Source organism: Theobroma umbraticum, unplaced genomic scaffold, assembly GCF_002168275.2.
Source record: "Theobroma umbraticum cultivar Fairchild unplaced genomic scaffold, ASM216827v3 scaffold_30.0, whole genome shotgun sequence".
Classification (NCBI taxonomy): domain Eukaryota; kingdom Viridiplantae; phylum Streptophyta; class Magnoliopsida; order Malvales; family Malvaceae; genus Theobroma; species Theobroma umbraticum.
This window is the reverse complement of record NW_018397254.1, coordinates 463,796-483,493: the sequence shown is the minus strand read 5'-3', so window position 1 is coordinate 483,493 and position 19,698 is coordinate 463,796. Positions and strand designations below refer to the sequence as shown.

Genomic DNA, 19,698 nt, shown 5'->3' with positions numbered 1-19,698 from the left:
GATGATCAGCTCCCAATGGGAGTCCCAAATAAGTCATCGGCATTTCACCCACTTAACAGGCTATATTATCTGCTCCCCTCAGTGTCAACTGCTCCTAACAGAGAAGCAGAGACCAACCTACGCAGCAACCAAATATACCAATTTTTTCCTACCACATCTTGATGTGCGTAGAGGTAGACCCTCCGAAATACATCTTGACGTGGAAGAAAAGCGATCAGGCGAGCAGGATCCTGGTAGGAATTTACAAACAGTGTTGGTGTATTTTTGACAAATTGTGGAAAACAGTTAATTCGATTGCAGGCAAGGTTAACTCTTACCTGCCACGTACGCTAGCATAATGAATTGAAGCAAGAGCTAGCATTTGTGAACCCAAAGCTAAGGGAAAAAGAGAAAACAGGGTCGTTCTATATATATGTTTATACACACACGCGCGTGTGTGAAAGACACAGAAGGAGATATCTGTAGAGACAGAGATCGGAAAGAATAAGAGAGAATGGCCATGAAAAGCAAAGTGCTAGTAGTAGGGGGAATGGGTACTTGGGAAAGAGGCTAGTTAAAGCAAGTTTAGCTCAAGGTCATGAAACTTACGTGCTCCACAGGGAGGAGATAGGTGTTGACATTGACAAGGTGCAGATGCTCTTGTCATTCAAGCAGCAAGGAGCTCGTCTTGTGCCTGCCTCGTTCAGCGACCATCGAAGCCTCGTCAATGCTGTGAAATTAGTAGATGTAGTTATTTGTGCGATATCGGGTGTTCATATCCGTAGCCACCAAATCCTGCTTCAACTCAAGCTTGTTGATGCCATCAAAGAGGCTGGGAATGTTAAGGTATTACCTTGGATGCATAGCTAATTCCGCTTGCCAGATGAAATCTTGCTTTTGTTATGTTAGAATCTTTGTTTAGCTGAGTCAATCTCAAGTAGGTTAGCATAAAAAAATTTCTTAATTCCATAAAGAAGTCACCTGAATATCATTAATTCTACTCTACCAAACACATATTTTTGGTCGATCTTGCTGAACGGTACCCGATTTGATATAATTAATGCAACAGAGATTCCTGCCATCTGAATTTGGCACTGATCCTGCAAGAATGGAGAATGCCATGGAACCTGGAAGGGTGACATTCGATGACAAAATGGTGGTGAGGAGAGCAATCCAAGAAGCGGGCATTCCTTTCACGTATATTTCGGCAAATTGCTTCGCCGGTTACTTCCTCGGCGGTCTTTGCCAACCCGGTTACATCCTTCCTTCCAGGGATCATGTCCGCTTCTTGGGAGATGGCAATCAAAAGGGCACGTTAATTTCTTGTGCAGGAGTTCAGTCAATCAGTCTTAACTTTCGCCAATATTAATTTCCTAATTTTTCAATCTTTTTCTCCCCTTGAATTCGACAGCAATTTACGTGGACGAAGAGGATATAGCAACGTATACCATCAAAACCATTGATGACCCTCGGGCTCTGAACAAAACGGTGTACATAAGGCCGCCCAAGAACATCTTATCTCAGAGAGAAGTCGTCCAGATATGGGAGAAACTGATAGGGAAAGAGCTGCTTAAGTCTTCAATTTCCAAAGAAGAGTTTCTCTCTTCTATGAAAGGTGAGATCAGTCTCCTGCTTTGGATGAATTGATGCGTATTTTTTATTCAACAAATTTAATTCAGGGTAACACATTTTTCAAATCTATTATTAAAAATATTTCGAGTAATAGTTTTTGTACATTTGTTATATTCATCTTGTAGATTTTATTACACTATATAAACTTTTAATAATATTATGAATGAAATGTAATTACAAAGCCTGCACTTTTGATATTGTTACTATATATATACATGCTTAAGTAACGATTTTATTTTATTGCTTAATTTTAATCAATATGGGCAAATGCAGAACAAAATTTGGCAGAGCAAGTTGGATTAACACATTACTATCACGTATGTTATGAGGGATGCCTTGCAAATTTTGAAATAGGTGATGGAGGAGAGGAAGCTTCTAAGCTGTATCCGGAAGTGAAGTATACCTCGGTCGAGGACTACATGAAGCGTTATTTATAAGTAAAATAATTAATATAGCCATATTGATTTTGGCTTTCTCATGAACGGGGTTGAGAGAATTTCAATGTCTTACCACCCCCAAAAAAAATAAAATAAATACAAAATTTGGTGTTTGAATTTGTGAATTTTGTATTTATTTGTAGTTGTTATATATGTAATTTTATATTCGAATTATGGGTTTTTAATGTTTTCATGATTACACCTTTATTTTAAATCTTAAGTAATTAGTTGATGTGCAGACTCAAAGTACATATAATGAATTTTAGTTCCAGTTTATAGTATTAAAATGAAATATAAACGTTTTATTGCTTGAAAAGAGTTACAAATATTATTATTTAAGCAAGAAAATTGAGTCCAAAAAGTTTCTCCAAAATAAAAAAAGAAAAGTTCTTCGAAGGACTAAAATGAAAAGAAGGCAAAAATACTAGAGTGAAATGGCAAAAATAGAAAAAAAAATCCTGGGTGGCTCAGAACGCGCCACGTCAGAGAGCGCACCGCTTCAGCCTTCCAGTTTCGGTTATACAACTTAACATAACTGTCGTTGTTGGGTTGGAGAAGCGAAGATGCTGTTATCCGCTCATACCATTGCATTTTCTTCAATCCCACAGAGGAAGGTAACAGTGACAGAACCGCTTCATCCATTTTTCATCATGTATATATTACCTTCTGCCTGTGTTGCATATCGTTTTTTCCAATGCCCAGAAAATGAAATTGCCTGGAAGATGAATGCTAGCATTCTCTTTTGGTTCTTGAATTAGATCCCCAATTCTCCATTTCTGCTCTTTTGAAATCGTGCAGTGCAAATTTGGTAGTCTTTTTCGTGGTTAGTTAAGTGTTTGATATGTTTGAAGTAATTCTGGAGAAGTTGTTTTGTTTTTCTAGATGGGTGAACATAGCTGACAATCAGGTGAAATTGGGATGGATATTTGGTCCTGGTCTGCACTTTTCTGCATAATGATTAATACTACCAAAGTGCAGGTGATTCACAGTAGAAGCCATTGGACAGAAGTTGAGACTACTAGATTAATCAGGGGATCAAGCAATCTCAGGTTTATTACTCGTTCAGTTTCCAAGGAGGGGAATACCTCGGTTGAATCTGATGTGCCGTTCCCCATTGACTACATTGACCTTCTTAAACAAGTAAGCGTTAAGGAAGTTTATCTCCATTTCCTGACTCGCCTTGCACATGCCTAGCATAGACTAAACGCAATCTTGGGCTACTCCGAAAGAGGGCAATCTCTCTCCTTTCGACATTTCTATGAAATTTATAGCGCTGAAATACATCATTGATGATTTAGGCTTTGAACACTACGGTTAGAGGAAGTTTTGGTGTAAAAGAAGGCTGATTTGCAGAGTCCTTTCTTTTTATTGTGATTACTTGTGCCATTAGTTTTAGCAACTATTGCAGTGGTAAAACCTTACTACTCTGGATATGTGTCAACTATCAGGCAAAAAAGGCAACTGAATTGGCTTTGAAGGATGGCAAGCAGTTGATGGTGAGATAGCACTGGGTAAATAATTGAAGAATTAAAAGCACATACTTCGTTCAATCACAGTATAGTTTGTAACCTACAAATATCTGTTACAGGAGATTGAATTCCCAACGGCTGGACTTGAATCTGTACCAGGTTCTCTTCCCCCCTTGTCTTTTCTTCTCTTTCTTCCTCCTTTCCCTTTTTGACATCTATTGCTTCTTATTATATGTGCACCTACACATCAGGTGATGGTGAAGGAGGCAATGAAATGACTGACAGTATGCAGTTAATTCGTGAATTTTGTGACATCTTGGTAACTCCAGAGAAAGCAAGACAAACCAGAATAGTAAGTCTCAATACTGAAGCTAATCCAACTATTATGATAGATCATAATGGGAAGATGGAGGCACCAATTATTCTTAGCTTTATGCAAATAGCTTTCCTTAATACAAGCACCATGGAACTGTTCTGAAGTGTTTGTGATCTGTTTCTATAAAATGGTTTGTATTAAGACTTTGAAAAGCTGTCATAATTTGTGCGTAAAAACCTTTGCTGTAAATTCAGTTTTTCCCAGAGGCAAATGAAGTTAAGTTTGCAAGACAAGTGTTTGAAGGAGCTCCTTTCAAATTGGACTACCTAACAAAGCCATCATTCTTTGAGGATTTTGGTTTTTCTGAGAAAGTGAAAATGGCAGACCGGGTAAAGCCAGATGATGAATTGTTCCTGGTTGGCTATCCGTATTTCAACGTTAATGGTAGTTTCAAACATCCTGTGTTCTTGTTGATACGTACAGTGCATGAAACTTATGTCTGCTATTCCGTTATGCAGAAATGATTGTGGTGGAAGAGCTCTACGAGGAAGCTGTGGTGAATACCACCAGAAAACTGATTATATTCAATGGAGAACTTGACCGTATCAGAACAGGGTGTATCCTTGGGGTGAAACTTACATTTTTCTTGGTAATTTTAAATTCAATTTAATCTACATAATAATGACTCATTTAGATTTCAACAGTATTCATTGTCACTCCTGTGCATTACTTTGGAGCTCTCCACCACTCTTTATCGGATCTCTACCTGAGAGGTTTTGAAAACTATCCAAGACTAACAGAATTTTCTTCTGCATTCTATCATCTTGTAGTGGTAGACAGCTGAAGTGCTAAATTCTAATTTGTCCTTAAATGAGCTTAAGATTATCCATCTTTCTTCTACCCTAAGCTGGCAGCACTTACCAAGACCCTCCTGCCCATGATGGAGACTATATATTATATACATAACTTCAAGGGACGCAATGGAGGAACCCTTTTCAGGTTTGCTACATAAATTTCTTGGTGAATTTTCCTCAACTTTCACAACTAAATTGAAAACTTCATTTTTTTTCTTTTTCCTTTTTGATTAGGTGCTATCCAGGTCCTTGGAGAGTACTTAGAAAGGTTGGGAACAAATATTTTTGTGTGCACCAGCAGGAAACAATGCCATCTCTGAAGGAAGTTGCCTTGGATATTCTTCCTGCAGCTTGAGAAACCCGTAGCATCCCATCACATATCTATCCGTTGTAGCCTGATGTGGATATGACAGTGAAACATCCTAGCCAGTAAATGCTTGATAAATCAAAATCTTTCATGGAAGAAAACAGTTAAAAAACTTCATTTTGCAGGCAAATAACAGCACCCTCTAACTACCCGACTAATAATTAGATAAACATAAATCATTCAGAACCAGGACTCTCTTTCTTCTTCTGCCCAAACCACTCTGTCCCTATAATGCCATAACCCTTAAAAAGTTAGAGACCCAAATCCTAAGATGGCTGCAGAAATCCTGGTTGTTACAGGACCTGGCCAGGGTCACCTCCGCCCTTCCATGGACCTGGCCAGGGTCACCTCTCCTCTCGAGGCTACCAGGCTACCCTCATCAGCCCCTCCTCTCTCTCCTCTTCCATCCCCACCTCTTTCTGCCACAAAACCACTCCCATCGTCTCCCCCGCCCCTATCATACCCGGATGCAATCGGATCCAGCAGCCAGCTGGCCAGGACCTCGAGGCCCACTTGGAAAACCGCTCCCAAGTCCCAAACTTACCCCGACCTCTATGCGCTATTGTTGATTTCCAAATGGGCTGGACAAAGGCCCATTTCTGGAAATTTAACATCCCAATAATTGGGCTCTTCACCTACGGCCTTTGTGCTGCCACCATGGAGTGGGGTACCTGGATGGCCAAAGCGGGAGACATCAGGCCAGGCGAGACCCTTTTAATCTCCGGGTTACCCGAAGGAATGGGCCTTATATATTCGGATCTTAAAAGAAAACCTTTGGATCGCCACACGGCGGTGAACCACCGGTGGGAGGTCCTCCGAAACCGGGAGACGAGCCCCCGTGGGTCCCTGCAATCGAGGGATCAATAGCTTTGATGTTCAACACGTGTGATGATATAGAACGTCCTTTTCTTAACTACATGTCTGATCATACCAAAAACTGGCACACGGATAAGTACTGGAACTCTCCGTCCGGTTCGCTGAGTAGCGACGGACACGGTGCTGCAGTTAAGGAACATAACCGCCAATAGAAGGAGAGCGAAAGTGAAGTAATCCAATGGTTGGACAAGAAGCCACGCGGATCAGTTCTATTCGTGGCATTTGGCAGCGAAGTCGGTCCCACTAAAGATGAATACGCGCAATTAGCCCGAAGCATTAGAAGACTCAACCCGGCCATTCGTTTGGGTCATACAGTCAGGTCGGGTTACAAACCCAACGGGTTGGATACCAAAGTGGGCGATCGAGGTTTGATAATATGCGGATGGGCACCACAAATTCCGATACTGAGCCACGAGTCAGCGGGTGGATTTATATCTCATTGCGGGTGGAACTCAACGATGGAAGCAATAGGACGTGGGGTCCGGATTTTGGCGTGGCCCATCAGAGGGGACCAACACTGCAATGCCAAGCTGGTGGTGAGTCAACTCAAGGTGGGAATTAGAGTGGCAGATGATTCATCAGAGATGGTCAAGAAAGATGATATAATCAAGGGAGTCGAGATGCTGATGGGAGATGAAGAAATGGGTAATCGAGTGTTTGCGTTGAGAGAAAATTTTATTCATGGTTTTCCGGCTAGTTCGGAGGCTGCATTGGATGCTTTTAAGGATTTTATTAGCCAGAAAGCAGGTTAAAATAATGTGTATGAATATGATGAGCATTTGTTCTTGTGGATGGTCATTGATACTAGAGTTGAATAAGTTATAACCGAATGGCTTAAAAGAAAACCTATCGGCATTACTTAAAATTGTCATCATGATTGCAAACTTCCTGTATGGATTAAGAATTGCATGTCTTCTTTCTAAAGCACACGTAAGGGGATGTAGGAGTGGCATAGATCTCAATTGACAGGGAAAATTTTTGTTTTGCCGACCACACGATTCCTTAACAAAGTAAACAATTTGAACGCGGTAAAATCATTACGCGTACTGGTGCTGGCTTGGCTGCACCGGCCTGATCTCAACTCCCTTAACCCTTATCCTTAGCTTGTTGACTCTGATCCGTGGAGAAATTAATTGATACTGGAACTCCTATGTAGATGCTTAACCTGAAAGTTTCTGCCCCCGCATTTTATATCATCTTTAACCAAAAACGAATCTCTTAGCACAGAATGTTCCAGATTATCCATCTTCAGTTCTAGTCTTGGGTATGATGAACCATGACTTCTGTAGTTTTCATACCAAACGGTCAAACTTCTCTCCTCACCTACCAGTAAAAACCTTACTCTCTAAGCATTCATCTCAACCTTACTTTTCCTGTTCTATAAATTGGGTGAATCAACCGAGTAGTTGCCATATATTGCAAGCATCAACCAAGCCAAAGGAATTGCGAAAGATATGTCGAGTGAAAGCCAGATATGGGTAGTTCCATTCTTTGGGCAAGGCCATCTGTTCCCATGCATGGAACTATGCAAGCACATTGCCTCGCGCGGTTTTAAAACAACCTTCATCATTTCCTCTAATCTCTCTTCCTCTGTACCTTCCTCCTTCCAGGAGCATCCTCTCATTGAAGTTACCCAAATACCTTCTTCGCCGCTGTCTCCACCAGAGCCCAGTTCCAATCCTCCCAACCATCCCCATAACCACCACTCAGATTTAGCTCCAGGCATTGAAAAGCTGCTTGAGAATGCCTCCCGACCTGCTTGTGCCGTAATTGATATAATGATGGATTGGACAGGAGATACTTTCAAGAAATTCAAGATTCCAACAATTGGGTTTTTCACGTCAGGTGCATGTTCTGCTGCTTTGGAGTATGCCATGTGGAAGGCTCGCGTAGTGGATATCAAGCCTGGAGAGACCCGTTTGCTTCCTGGCTTGCCTGAAGAAATGGCTTTGACAGATTCCGATCTTAAACATGGCCCACCACCTGGACCACCGCCACCTGGGCATGGCGGCTTCGGCTTCTCACGTGGACCTCCAGGACCACCACCACCGGGGCTTGGCGGCTTCGGCTTCCGGCGTGGACCAACAGGACCACCACCACAGGGGCATGGCTTTTGCCCTGGGCCTCCAGGAGGGCCCGGTCAGCAGAAAGTGGGTCCACCCCAACCAGGTGGACAGCCACCCTGGATGGAAGCTGCCAATGACTCGGTTGCATTGATGCTAAACAGTTGCAACGATCTTGAGGGTCCATTTCTTGATTATTTAGGGAACCAAATAGGGAAACCAGTTTGGGGTGTCGGCCCACTACTGCCCCAGCAGTTCTGGAAATCGTCCGATTCATTGCTGCATGATCGTGAAATCCGAGCCAACAAACAGTCCAACGTGACGGAGGATGAAGTGATGGAATGGTTAGACTCAAAGCCTCGTGGATCAGTGCTGTACGTGTCTTTTGGCAGTGAAGTTGCTCCCACCAAGCAAGAATTCGAGCAATTGGCTGATGCATTAGAAGCATCAAACAGACCATTCATTTGGGTAATCCAACATGGATCAGGCAGACCCGGTCCGCCACCTGGACCACCTCAGTTCTTAGGAAACCAACCTGGTTCTTGTGATTCACACTTTGAAGAAGAGAGTTACTTCCCTCATGGTTTGGACCAAAAGGTTGGTAAAAGAGGTCTGATCATCCACGGATGGGCACCCCAGTTGTTGATTCTAAGTCATCCATCAACGGCAGGGTTTCTCTCACATTGTGGATGGAATTCTACGGTGGAAGCTATCGGACGTGGGGTACCATTGTTGGCATGGCCTATCAGGGGTGACCAGCACTACAATGCCAAATTGGTGGTGAATCATCTGAAAGTGGGGTGCATGATTTTTGACCATCTATCACAGCAGATGATCAAGAAGGATGACATAACCAAGGGGATTGAGAAGCTAATGGGAAATGAAGAGATCAAAAAGCAAGCTGTGATGCTTAGCTCTAAAGTTCATCGTGGTTTCCCGCCGAGTTCAGCTGCTTCTTTGGATGCTTTCAAGGATTTTATTTTGTAATTTCCCCTTATTTTTTGCTGGGGATTGTTTGAAAGGAATATTGTACTGTGGAGCCAGACAGACATATGATCTTCACGAAATAATTTAGCAAATACTTCACTAAGATATCTTTGGGGTATTTTTTTTCCTGGTTACTTAGATTTTCAATTCAATTCTACTTTCTTTCATTTTCTCGTTAGAAACGACTAGTGCTCTATGTAACAAAAACAAATTTGGTTCTCCAACGATAATTCCTTGAAATCGTCACCGACCTGAAATGTTGACAAGTGGGAAGCATCCATTTAGCATTCGAAAGTTCCAAAGATGCCAAAGTAACATGTTCTTATCGTGTCACGTTTGCACCAATCGGTTATGATTCTCTTGGATTTGATAGGGACTACCATCGTTTCAACAAAAAGAAACCTGACACAATCCTTTCGTCTCGATTGTGATGCTGAACACACTTAAACCTGACACAACCTTCTAATTACGATTCTTCTGTGTCCTTCCCTTATGATATATGCAATAGTTAACAGCCAGCCAAAGATTTATAACTAGACGGAGCTTGGCGCATTAAAATTTTTCATTTTTTTCCTTTTCACTACTTTTGCTGAAATTTCCATTTGGAAAAAGGGATGACATATTTTTCTGTGAATGTTAAATGACAGATAAAAAGGTGAATGAAAATATGAATATCTGAAGAAATGAGATGCGTATACGATCAGCTGTTGGTCAAAACAAATCAGGATGGATCCGCGTCCAGCTTTGGAACTATGGCAGACGATAGCTCTATATGTGAAACACGGACGGCACCAATTAGCCGCTCTGGCAGCTCATCTGTTGTATTTGCCTAAGGGGAAGGGAAACATGCAACCAATTTTAAGCTAACATATACAAGTCAATCTGCAGCCTACTAAAAATAGTGTAAGAAAATTCGCACCTGCACAAGGAAAGCCATGTCAACCACCAACGTTGTAATTACACCAATGACAAGACCCAAAACGCCATTAGCAACAGTGGAAGAACCTATGTCAATATCAACCTGCAGATAAATAAACGAGTAAACCCATATTAATCACATCATCCAAGTTAGTTAAGGCTTACATTCAAGAATCCAGGAATATCATAAGAATCTTACTTCTAAATACTTGGCACCACGAATATAGTTGCAATCAACTGCTTTTCCCAACAAACAAGGGGTGCTCCCAACACTCTGTCGCACAATCCAAGAGCCCTGCAAGATTCAATGAGAACAATTCAAGAAGATTAAATTTCAAAGGATGCAGTAAATGAAACAAGAATTAAGACAAGGACTGACTCCTTGCACCTTTTTTTAACAACATTAACGTCACTGGAGATAATATTTAATATATTATTAATTAAATGGACAATTTTCACCCACAGATTTCCATTTACATACCAATTCATGCATGATGGCTTGCTCGCGTGACAATACACGTCAAACGTGTAATATGGACTTTGACAGACTAATTAAAAACATATGACAAATTATTAAGACACAATTACAACCTGTCTCAAACATCTCGACTTAAGCATTAATCTGAACACAATGGAGAAAGATAGATACCTTTGGGACTGATGGAATAAGCTTCAGCCTACTATTGCGGAATTCATCATCACCATCAACAAACCGATGCAAAAGGGTTCCGGGTACTAATTCCCTTGTCACAAAATAGAATACCATACTATAGTGTGTTGAGCCAGGAACCTGGAAGAAAAACAACATAATCCACTCAACCTCCTGATCCATCAATTTAACATACAAGAGTACCTGCATTATGTAGACTTACTTGAAAATTAAAGACCAAAGAGAAAAGCCCCTTCTCTGAAGCAACCTACAAAGACAATAGCAAAGGGGATCAAATACCTGTAAATATATACTCCGTAAAGGAATTAACAACAGATTTTCTACATCAATAAAGTTGATAGTGACAATCCATGAAAAACTTAATCAGGATGTGCTTGGGCTCTTAGGAGAAGGATCGATGAACCTTCAGTCCTGATCCAACAACAAACCAACCAAAGAAACTTGTTCAAGGCAGAGCATAGTTCTTATAATACATAACTATACCAGATATATCAGCCTAGCATACTTGGTTATCAGTTCATTCATTCAACGGACAGGTTATAAGTTTAATGAGATCCCAATCTCCCATGTTTATTAAAATGTTCACCATGGTTCCTAATAAAGGCTTAGATAATATTGCCAACACAGAGAAGCCATGCATAGCAAATGGAACAGGAGCCACTTAATATACAAACCAGATACTAACAAACAACTTTCGAAAGAAATGGAATACAGTTTTCTAAAGTGAAGCAGAACAGTACAGAGGCAAATAAAGTTAAAAAGGTAACTTCTCATACTCACTTGAGCTGCACAGCCTTGACGCCTAGCAACATGATCTATTCTTTTTGTGTCTTTAAACCAATCAACAGCAACAAGATCCATTAAATGCTTCCCTGCAGGAATCTTCATTGCATATAGGGGAAAAAAAGCAATAAAACAAAACAAAGACATAAGGTACTGATTAAAAAAAGTGAAAAATGATTAAAAGAAACAAGCACAAGAACGGGAACCTTTGTTTTGTCGTAACAAAAATGCTTGCTACGGACTCTGAAATTGTTACCATCCGATATTCTCCAACAGTCACGAGAATTATCACGGTCATCACGTCGTAGATTACCAGAAAAGCATGACAAATCAATTTTCTCAATAGGCTCTTCTTCCAGGGCTTTAATTCAATTAAAAAAAAATTGTACATTTGAGATGAAAAGTCAGTCCCAAAAATTAAAAACCAGATCTAATTAAATCAAAACAAACCAATATAACATGATTATGACCCACCTGTTCTCTTGACATCATTGTCACTTTTTGTTGCATATGCCTGAAAATTTTAGGGAAATAAGAAACCCATGGTTAAAAACAAGTTGAACAAAAAGGAGATGAGATAATGGTAAGATAAAACCTCTTGCTCTGCATCAGGCATTTGTTCTTCATCCTCATCAGAGTATTCATCTATCATCACAGAGTTTCTGCTTGCGGCATTTATTTGATCAAGAGAAGGGGCAGACTGAACAGATAAGTCATCTATCTTTTGAGTCTTCTTTGAAGAAACTGAAGATGAGGCCATATTGACCATAACTGGGATTCGAGGAGGAGCACCCCTTTCATCAGTTTGAGCAAACCATTCACGCAGTCCTGTTGTAAGAGGTAAACGAAAATTTTCAATAAAGGTAGATGAATAGAGATTGAAACAAACATGATGAGGTAATGAAGTCATATTTATTAACACCCCCCCACACCATTATTTCGTATTTTCTTCTTCAAGCTGTTTATTTGGACAAGGGTGGGATGTCAAGAATCAGACCAGACTGGTATCACAACAAAAAGATGTATTCTTTTTTTCTTTATGTTGATTGAAATAGTGACAACAAAGAACAGAAATAACTTTAAAAGATTGACAGCAGATGCAGCCAAATAAAGTTGCTCACATGTTTTGAATATCCTTGTAACATATTCACAACATTTCATTTCTTTTAACCATACACTACACAATTTACCAAGTTAAAAGTATCTCAACCTTCACCAGAGCTGCATAAGGAATTCTTTCAAATTCATAAACTCCAAACAACAGAGATTAAAAAACCAGTTACAACAAAATACAAAAAAGAACTACTATAGGTTTCTTTCCTGCATGCCATAATGTTCAAACTGTCCCCAGGTGTCCAATGCTTAAAACTTGAACTCTTAACTTGGAGGTCTTAGGGCTGAATCTTGGGAAGGGGGTTAGGATTTTATGGGATGGGAAAGGGCTACCTCTCATTGTGTAGCCCAAGCCCAATGGGCTTTTATATGTACCCAGAAACAAAAAAAAAAAAGAAGCATTGACACTGAAACTAAGTAGCATGCCCTACCCCACCCCTGAACATTTTCCCCAGTCTTCCCTTCCTGATATTAAAAAAGAGGAAAATGAAAAATTAGAAGTAAACCATGGAAACATGCAAAAAAAATCCTATCTTTCAATGTGGTATCAAATTTTCCAGAACATTGCAAATTTTTAACATGCAAAATACAGAAAAAGAACTCACCAGCAACACTATTTAACATCTGAAGAAGACAGTGTTGCTGAAACGATGAAATATAACCCACACCCCATCCTTTCAAATCAATCTGCATGAGGTGCTGCACCTGTGTTCTAGGCTTCCCATTTCGAGATTTCAGAGGGGAAATGTTGAACCCTCCACCTGCGAAAAGTAGTTACAGAGCATGCAATATAACTCCAAATTAAATACTGATCTTCAAATTCTCAGCACAACCAAGGAATTCACATAGAGCTTACTCTCAACATGAGCCCGTACATATCCTGGTTGTGGGCCACAATTCTCATGCTCCCTAGAACGAAATAATACAACTGCACAATAACCAAAACAAGAAAAAAGGGAAATTTTCTCAAACTAGAAATTTAAGCAGATAGTTAAATATATTAGTAGATCTGCAAAAGACTTACCGTAACTTCCATCATCATTTCGGCGCCAATAACGCACATAGCAAAGGTCACGGGGCCAAACAATCCTGCAACAACATGGAACCATCATGAAAAATTGCCCATACTTCGTTAAGGAATAAGAACCAAACCTTTCACTGAAAACTGACGTAGAATTTTTCTACAAGATCTCATAAATAATGAAGAGAACAAAGTTCTCATAAACCTAGGATAATTGTAATAGAAATTCAAAAGTTCCTTCTGGAAATTATTCTTTGTAGCTGAAAACATTTAGTGTAGGTACATATATACATATGAGTATCATATAGAGGTTTCTGAGGAAGAAATTTAAGAGGCAAAAACCATTAACTCTTTACAATTTAATTGACAGCCCATCCAACATTACCAGTCAATACTTCTGTAAAATATCAAAAGTTAGAGCAACAACCATGATACAAAAAGATTCAATACTTTGATTCTTGCAAACACTAGTACATTCTCATCTATCTCCGTCTCTGGCTCTCAGCGTCTTTTATCTTCTGTTTCCAACTTGTTCAGTTTCTCTTTTTTTTTTTTTTTGTTCCTTATGTTTGATAGAATGAACTGTCATTTTTCCTCATTCCTTCTTCTGGTGCTTACCTGCATGGATCCTGCATACTAGGCTTAACTTTTTCCATTTTTGGCATTTTCTAAATGCTAGGAAAATATAGTCAACAATCAAAGTTTGACTCACATCAAAGAAATATTGCTAAAAAGAGGTTGACAAGCTCAGATTTGTGTTGCCTAACAATTTTCATTCCCAAAATGCAACAAACTATGCTGGTACTGCTTTAAAAGATAAATATTTAAGACAATGAAAGCATATACATGAATGATTTAAATTCAAGAGAAAGTATTACATAGGGAACCAGTCCAACTGAAGCCTGTGATAAAGTATGGCTGTATGTCCATCTACCTCTTCAACCAAACTACCATACTGAAAACTACAATCCCACCTGCAGAAGGTAAAAAACATAAAAATTTAAAACGGAAAGTTCCCCAAAGATTTTAATGAAATAACTTTTCTACTTAGTCCCTCAAATAATGTGGACATATAAATGTGCTAACGTCTGCAAACGTGTGTGCACATGCAAACATAGGTATGCATTTTTGTAGCATACATCAAAAAGAATATTTATTTTAATTGAAAAAATAGAAAACTTACTCAAATCGTGTTCCATCCATGCTCATTACAAGACCAAATATTTCTTCACAAGTAGCTTCCACAACACCTACAGCCTTCATTGCCCTACTACAGCTCCTTGGCTAAATTAAGGAAAACATAAGTGATGGTTACCACTCAAAACATTTTGATGCACTGAAAAAATAATATAAAAGTTCATGTCCTGGGATAAAGCAAGCAAAGAAACAGTTCCATACAAGGTAATCAACTTCAAGAAGCTCTTCAAAAATGCGCAGGCCTGTCATCATATCAAAGAAAAGGTTCGGGTTCAGAATAATTCATCAATGCCACTGCAATATGGTGGTAATTAAATACATTTCCATTTCAAACTACTTTTCAACATTTCCGTCCCTGGATTGAACTTTAAAGCCAATAAAATGGAATGCACTATGTAGAGCTAACCATTTTGACACTGAAGGAGGCGCCAATGCTTTCTAGAAAATGCCTGGTTGTTGGCATTTTGATTTGATAATTCCGAGCCAAATTCCCGTGTCCAGTCTAATACTGAATCTGGAAGACCTGACATTTCAATAAAGATATTGAGATTCTGATAATTGAACTAAATAGTGTACAGTAGATGAGAAAAGGAAACTGGATGAGAACCATTTCCAATTGTTGTTCTCCTAAGCAAATTTGGATGAGCATCGTCTTCATCCTCCTGGGCACTGAACCTTAAAAAAAAAATTTAGAAATTAAAAGTTTGGCCAATGATCACTTGCCTTACCATTACCTCTAAACAAAACAAAAAAAATCCCAGAAAAATGCCAACAACTGATAAGAATCAAGGTACATTAATTCATTTTCAATTGACAATCAATTGTGAACAGGAGTTTCGCATAAATGAACTGTGCTTTACACAGCTTGTCACGAAACTTAACAACGAGCACGGCAAATTATGAATTCAACCAGCAATAATGCAAGGATACTCTACACCACTAGATATTCATCTATAACAAGCAGATTAGCTGCAAGGCTTGGGCTAAAATTGAGAATATCAAAATGTATAACTGTTACAACCATGAAATATTTATATAATTTATGTGTGCTATATTTTACAAGTTGCAACACATAGGAAGATGTAAGATATGTACAAATCTCACAAAACATAAGACCTCTATTTTATCACAGCTAATTCCTCTAACCTTCCCCCACTTATTTATGACAGTGACTCTCTCTACCCACGAGGCCATGATCCAAAGACTTCAAGGCACCCAAGTAGCTTGACTTAAGCCCACATAAGATAGCCACCTGACGCACCACTAGCATAACATAGGGTCACTTTTATCAACATAACATAACCAACAGCAAATAGAAAATTAATGACGAATAGGCACTTACTGACTTTCATGGTCCGATGAAGAATTAGTCCTCCCATTATCCATCCCAGATTTATATTCAAAAGAAACATATTTGTTTCCATTTGCAATTTGTGACTCTTGATGCTGCATATGTTAATAATGAAACTAGGCAATTAAAAAAATCTGCTGGAACAAATTAATACATAGATGCAATATATTCAGTTCACTGAAAAAATTTTGACCCTAAACCTATTGCAGCAGAAGTTGATAGGGGAGTACCAACTTCACAAAACAAAACTAAAACAGAAAGCAGGAAATAAGCTACGGACTCTGAGACACACCTCAATTACAGACTCAATTTTTTCCTTCCAGATTAGGGCTTCCTGAATGTTGAATGCTGCCATCTAGAAAGAAGAACACAGACATGGTTTAATCTTTTGCTCCCAATATTCAATAGCATTAGATTTTGCAACTAGATCTACAGGACACAACAATTGTAAAGAGAAATACAGGCACCACAAGGACTCATAGTAAATCCAAAACATGTGTCCATTATGCTGGCACAAGGGCAGAGAAACACAACAGATAATCACTAAGTTTTACAACAGATATCACTCTAGTTCCACCATAATACTTTTTCAGTCACCATGTAGTGATAAAATTCAAGTCATGACCTCATAAAAATAAGATTAACTCGATTAGGAATAGAACATAATGGTCAAGAGCAAACAAAGTGGACTCCAAGTGTATGTGTACGTGGTAAAACCGAGTGCAACACCAATCTACCCTAATGTGACTTAGGTTCTTAAGCATAGAACTGGCAAAACCACCATTCATTTGTCAAAGTATAAGTAATTCGCTGATGGGGTTCCATCCCTACCCTCCTGGGGGCAACTAAGTAAAAAGATGAAATTACAGAAAAGATGCCAAAAACATGTTTCAATTTCTCACATCAAATAACGAACCAAGCAACCTCTGGTTATTAAGCATCAAAGAATACATATTCATATATTATTTCCATAAGATAAAATAAAAACAACAAACCGTGATTCTGTGGTACTTCTCTTTCTTGTTGTAAACAGACAAAACATAAACCATCTGCAAAACATAAGCCATAAGTTAAAATGGAGTATAGATGAGCGTTCTATCTAAAGGAATACATTTTATTATGTACCAGAGTATAACTGCTAATGGGACATTACACTTGTATCAGAATTACATGAACAGTAACACATAAAACTGAGACAAAAGCAAGAGTATGAATGAGTCTCTTGATGAAAGAAACGGCAAGGCAACAGTAAAATATAAAGAAGCGAAGTCTAAACATTACAATTTGTCAATAAGGAGACTCCCAAATCACTATAAGGCAATAATAGAAAGCACACAGTAATTATTAGCAAGAGACATGACTAATTATTGGTGACCTGATGATTCACGATTACGAATGCTTACATGCATATGTAAAGGTATACAGACATATGTACATATATGTAAATCTATCTATGTATATAATGTTGGACAGTCTCAGACTCTCAGCTACCAACAACAATTGCAGGCATCATGACCAAGTTTGTAATCAGGGTTTCACTTTCAATCTTTAGCTTAAAATGTAAAAAATTAAAAATCATTCCACCTGCGGCGCCAACTAACAAACAGCACATATGCTCATTTTTTATATACTATATATCTTTAAACAAGACCATAATAGATTATTGAAGTTCAATAGCTTTTGTTCATAATGTACCATCAACATAACTTCTAAGCACTATCATTACCATTATAATATCGACAGGCTAAAATAGTATACAGGCAAATGAATGAATACACACACACACACACGCACAAAGAAACAACAACTCACATGTCCATGGTGAGTCTTCAAGCCTCGATCCTCCACCCTACAATTTCCGTCCATCAACAAGGTCTTGATTGGAACCTAAATTTACAAAACACAAAAAACTCAAACTCTAAACAGCAGTGCATTTAGTTATAAGCTGTGCTCATTGCACAAAAGCTAAATGTCAAAAGAAAGACAAATATTCTTAAAAAAAATAAAATAAAAATTCCTCTGCTCTCTTATCCTAAACAGCAAGAATCCACAGCTATCAGACACCTTTGTCAACAAGATGCTCCTCCTTTTTTATTAAAAGCACAGCATACCAACCGTAAAAGTTCCATTACCAAAAAAAAAAAGATTAAATCAAACCGAATTGCACATAACTTAACATTCTAAAAGCAACTTTTCTCTCTTCTCCGATCCGAAAAAAAAAAGAAGCAACTTAACCTTTAAAAAAACCTATAAAACACTTCAACAACATGTTTAATTTAAGAATCTAAGCAATGCCTAAACAAAATTAAGAATTCTAAAACAAAATAATTAAAGACCTGGTTATCTTGTGGCTTTCTCTTGTAGTAAGCCAGAACCCGAGTTTCAAGCACGAAATATCGCATGTGTATGAAGGATCGCCCGATCTTCCTTCTCCCATATCTCACCATCCATCCTTCGTACACTACCTTCGACATTTCTGCCCTCTCAAAATCCACCAACAACAACCGAATTTTCCAACTTAATATGCCAAAATCGGAAGCTTAGATCGTAATCTTTGCTTCCGCCAGATCACTGCCGCCTATGTCATTTGATCTCTCATCGTCGAAATCGAGAAATCGGCGAATCGATGATTCCTAATTCTCATTTCTTGAAGAGTGCCGAGAATTCGAATTCCACATTGCGGTGAAACCGAGAATCGCAAAAGCGAAATTTGACTTTGGGTACTACGATGAAGAGATTAGAAAAGAAATAGGCGGCAATAAAAACAAGAAAACAACAAAAAAAGAGAGAGCGAGAGAAAGAGCCAAGAGCAAGCAGGATCCAGTGAGTTACAGAGGAAAATTGAATTCTACATAGAAGAAGAAAATAGAGAGAGTATTTTGACAGAGAAAAGTGGAATAATCAATTTTTTTTATTAATAGTATTACTTATAAAAGTAAAAGAAAGGAAAATAAAACTTAAAAAAAAGAATACTAGTATTTTTATTTCCTCGCTAATTTTGGAAAAAGGGGAAATCTAGGGAGATATCAGACGAGGCGGTGGTGGTGGTGGTTGGGTGTGGCGGGAGCGGCGATGGTGGGGGAATTCCGACGATGCAAATAAGAGGGAGGAGTGATGAAAACGACGGTGCAATTGAGGAAAGGTTCCGACGAACGGCTTTGAGAAATCCCACGTAAGTGAAAGAAAAGGGGGAGGGCGCACGAGGACGAAGCCACGTGGCTGATTATGATTTGGCAAGTGGGGTATGAGGTATCTTTAGAAGCGTGACGCCCTGCCGAATTTTGAAATACGGGGGAGGGGGCTGACTTCCAAGTTTTCTTTGGGCTGCATCCGAGCATATGATTAAGGAAATGGAAATGTTTTTGGCCCCAGGTAAAGGTGTTAAATTACAATGGGAGCCCTACCTCCTAAGCCCGATGTGGCGTAAACGACCTCTGGGCCGTTTGGTATTTCACCTTAAAGTAAATTTGGCCCCGTGTCAGCATATAAATTTGACGGACAAAATGATCATTCACGCGTTACCAAGAACGTGCAAACTTGTCTTTCTTCTATAAAGATTTTCTCTTTTATTTTTTGCCATTTCTATCTTTAAATTTCTATTTTTTTTCAAAAATTGTTAAAAATAATATATATTAAACAATAAAAGGACAAGATATGATTGTATA

The 19,698-nt window shown here is 38.9% G+C and overlaps 4 protein-coding genes and 1 pseudogene across 4 annotated transcripts; 4 read left to right on the top strand and 1 right to left on the bottom strand.

Annotated features, from left to right (window-relative positions):
- The first annotated feature begins 225 nt into the window (after nucleotides 1-225).
- LOC110420180 (bifunctional pinoresinol-lariciresinol reductase 2-like) lies at nucleotides 226-2,219 on the top strand. The gene is given in 5 exon segments (XM_021433397.2): nucleotides 226-527; nucleotides 530-825; nucleotides 1,049-1,289; nucleotides 1,391-1,594; nucleotides 1,885-2,219. Coding segments are annotated over 5 exon segments (939 nt in total). The 5' UTR covers nucleotides 226-493; the 3' UTR covers nucleotides 2,049-2,219.
- Nucleotides 2,220-2,279: 60 nt separating this feature from the next.
- On the top strand, nucleotides 2,280-5,188 carry LOC110420189 (LOW PSII ACCUMULATION protein (DUF1995)). Its single transcript, XM_089784044.1, has 11 exons — nucleotides 2,280-2,294; nucleotides 2,496-2,662; nucleotides 2,931-2,955; nucleotides 3,027-3,188; nucleotides 3,497-3,544; nucleotides 3,637-3,676; nucleotides 3,769-3,869; nucleotides 4,088-4,277; nucleotides 4,352-4,450; nucleotides 4,715-4,832; nucleotides 4,922-5,188. Exons 1-11 carry the CDS (start codon nucleotides 2,280-2,282, stop codon nucleotides 5,040-5,042), a joined length of 1,086 nt encoding a protein of 361 aa, XP_089640170.1. The 3' UTR covers nucleotides 5,043-5,188.
- Nucleotides 5,189-5,321: 133 nt separating this feature from the next.
- Nucleotides 5,322-6,795, top strand: LOC110420172 (UDP-glycosyltransferase 73C10-like; annotated as a pseudogene).
- A 217-nt stretch (nucleotides 6,796-7,012) lies between these two features.
- LOC110420163 (putative UDP-glucosyl transferase 73B6) lies at nucleotides 7,013-9,098 on the top strand. The gene has a single exon (XM_021433373.2). It carries the CDS (start codon nucleotides 7,385-7,387, stop codon nucleotides 8,978-8,980), a length of 1,596 nt encoding a protein of 531 aa, XP_021289048.1. The 5' UTR covers nucleotides 7,013-7,384; the 3' UTR covers nucleotides 8,981-9,098.
- A 426-nt stretch (nucleotides 9,099-9,524) lies between these two features.
- Nucleotides 9,525-19,334, bottom strand: LOC110420155 (protein ENHANCED DISEASE RESISTANCE 2). The gene is made up of 22 exons (XM_021433361.2): nucleotides 18,370-19,334; nucleotides 17,846-17,920; nucleotides 17,029-17,082; nucleotides 16,326-16,388; nucleotides 16,025-16,128; nucleotides 15,290-15,357; nucleotides 15,089-15,205; nucleotides 14,884-14,924; nucleotides 14,669-14,769; nucleotides 14,364-14,459; nucleotides 13,489-13,553; nucleotides 13,321-13,392; nucleotides 13,070-13,225; nucleotides 11,947-12,179; nucleotides 11,826-11,865; nucleotides 11,558-11,712; nucleotides 11,349-11,450; nucleotides 10,771-10,815; nucleotides 10,548-10,688; nucleotides 10,098-10,193; nucleotides 9,900-10,001; nucleotides 9,525-9,809 (listed from the first exon to the last, which is right to left on the bottom strand). The coding sequence occupies exons 1-22, from the start codon at nucleotides 18,505-18,507 to the stop codon at nucleotides 9,702-9,704; spliced, it is 2,172 nt and encodes a 723-aa protein (XP_021289036.1). The 5' UTR covers nucleotides 18,508-19,334; the 3' UTR covers nucleotides 9,525-9,701.
- Between the last annotated feature and the right edge of the window lie 364 nt (nucleotides 19,335-19,698).

Coding starts and splice junctions, on each gene's coding strand:
- LOC110420163 (XM_021433373.2), top strand. CDS start 7,385: ATGTCGAGTGAAAGCCAGATATGGGTAGTTCCATTCTTTGGGCAAGGC.
- LOC110420155 (XM_021433361.2), bottom strand. CDS start 18,507: ATGTCGAAGGTAGTGTACGAAGGATGGATGGTGAGATATGGGAGAAGG. Junction 14,925..15,088: donor CCTCCTTCAGTGTCAAAATG/GTTAGCTCTACA, acceptor ATATGATGACAG/GCCTGCGCATTTTTGAAGAG. Junction 14,460..14,668: donor ATGGATGGAACACGATTTGA/GTAAGTTTTCTA, acceptor TACCTTCTGCAG/GTGGGATTGTAGTTTTCAGT.
- LOC110420189 (XM_089784044.1), top strand. Junction 4,278..4,351: donor TCCGTATTTCAACGTTAATG/GTAGTTTCAAAC, acceptor TCCGTTATGCAG/AAATGATTGTGGTGGAAGAG. Junction 4,451..4,714: donor TGACCGTATCAGAACAGGGT/GTATCCTTGGGG, acceptor AATGAGCTTAAG/ATTATCCATCTTTCTTCTAC.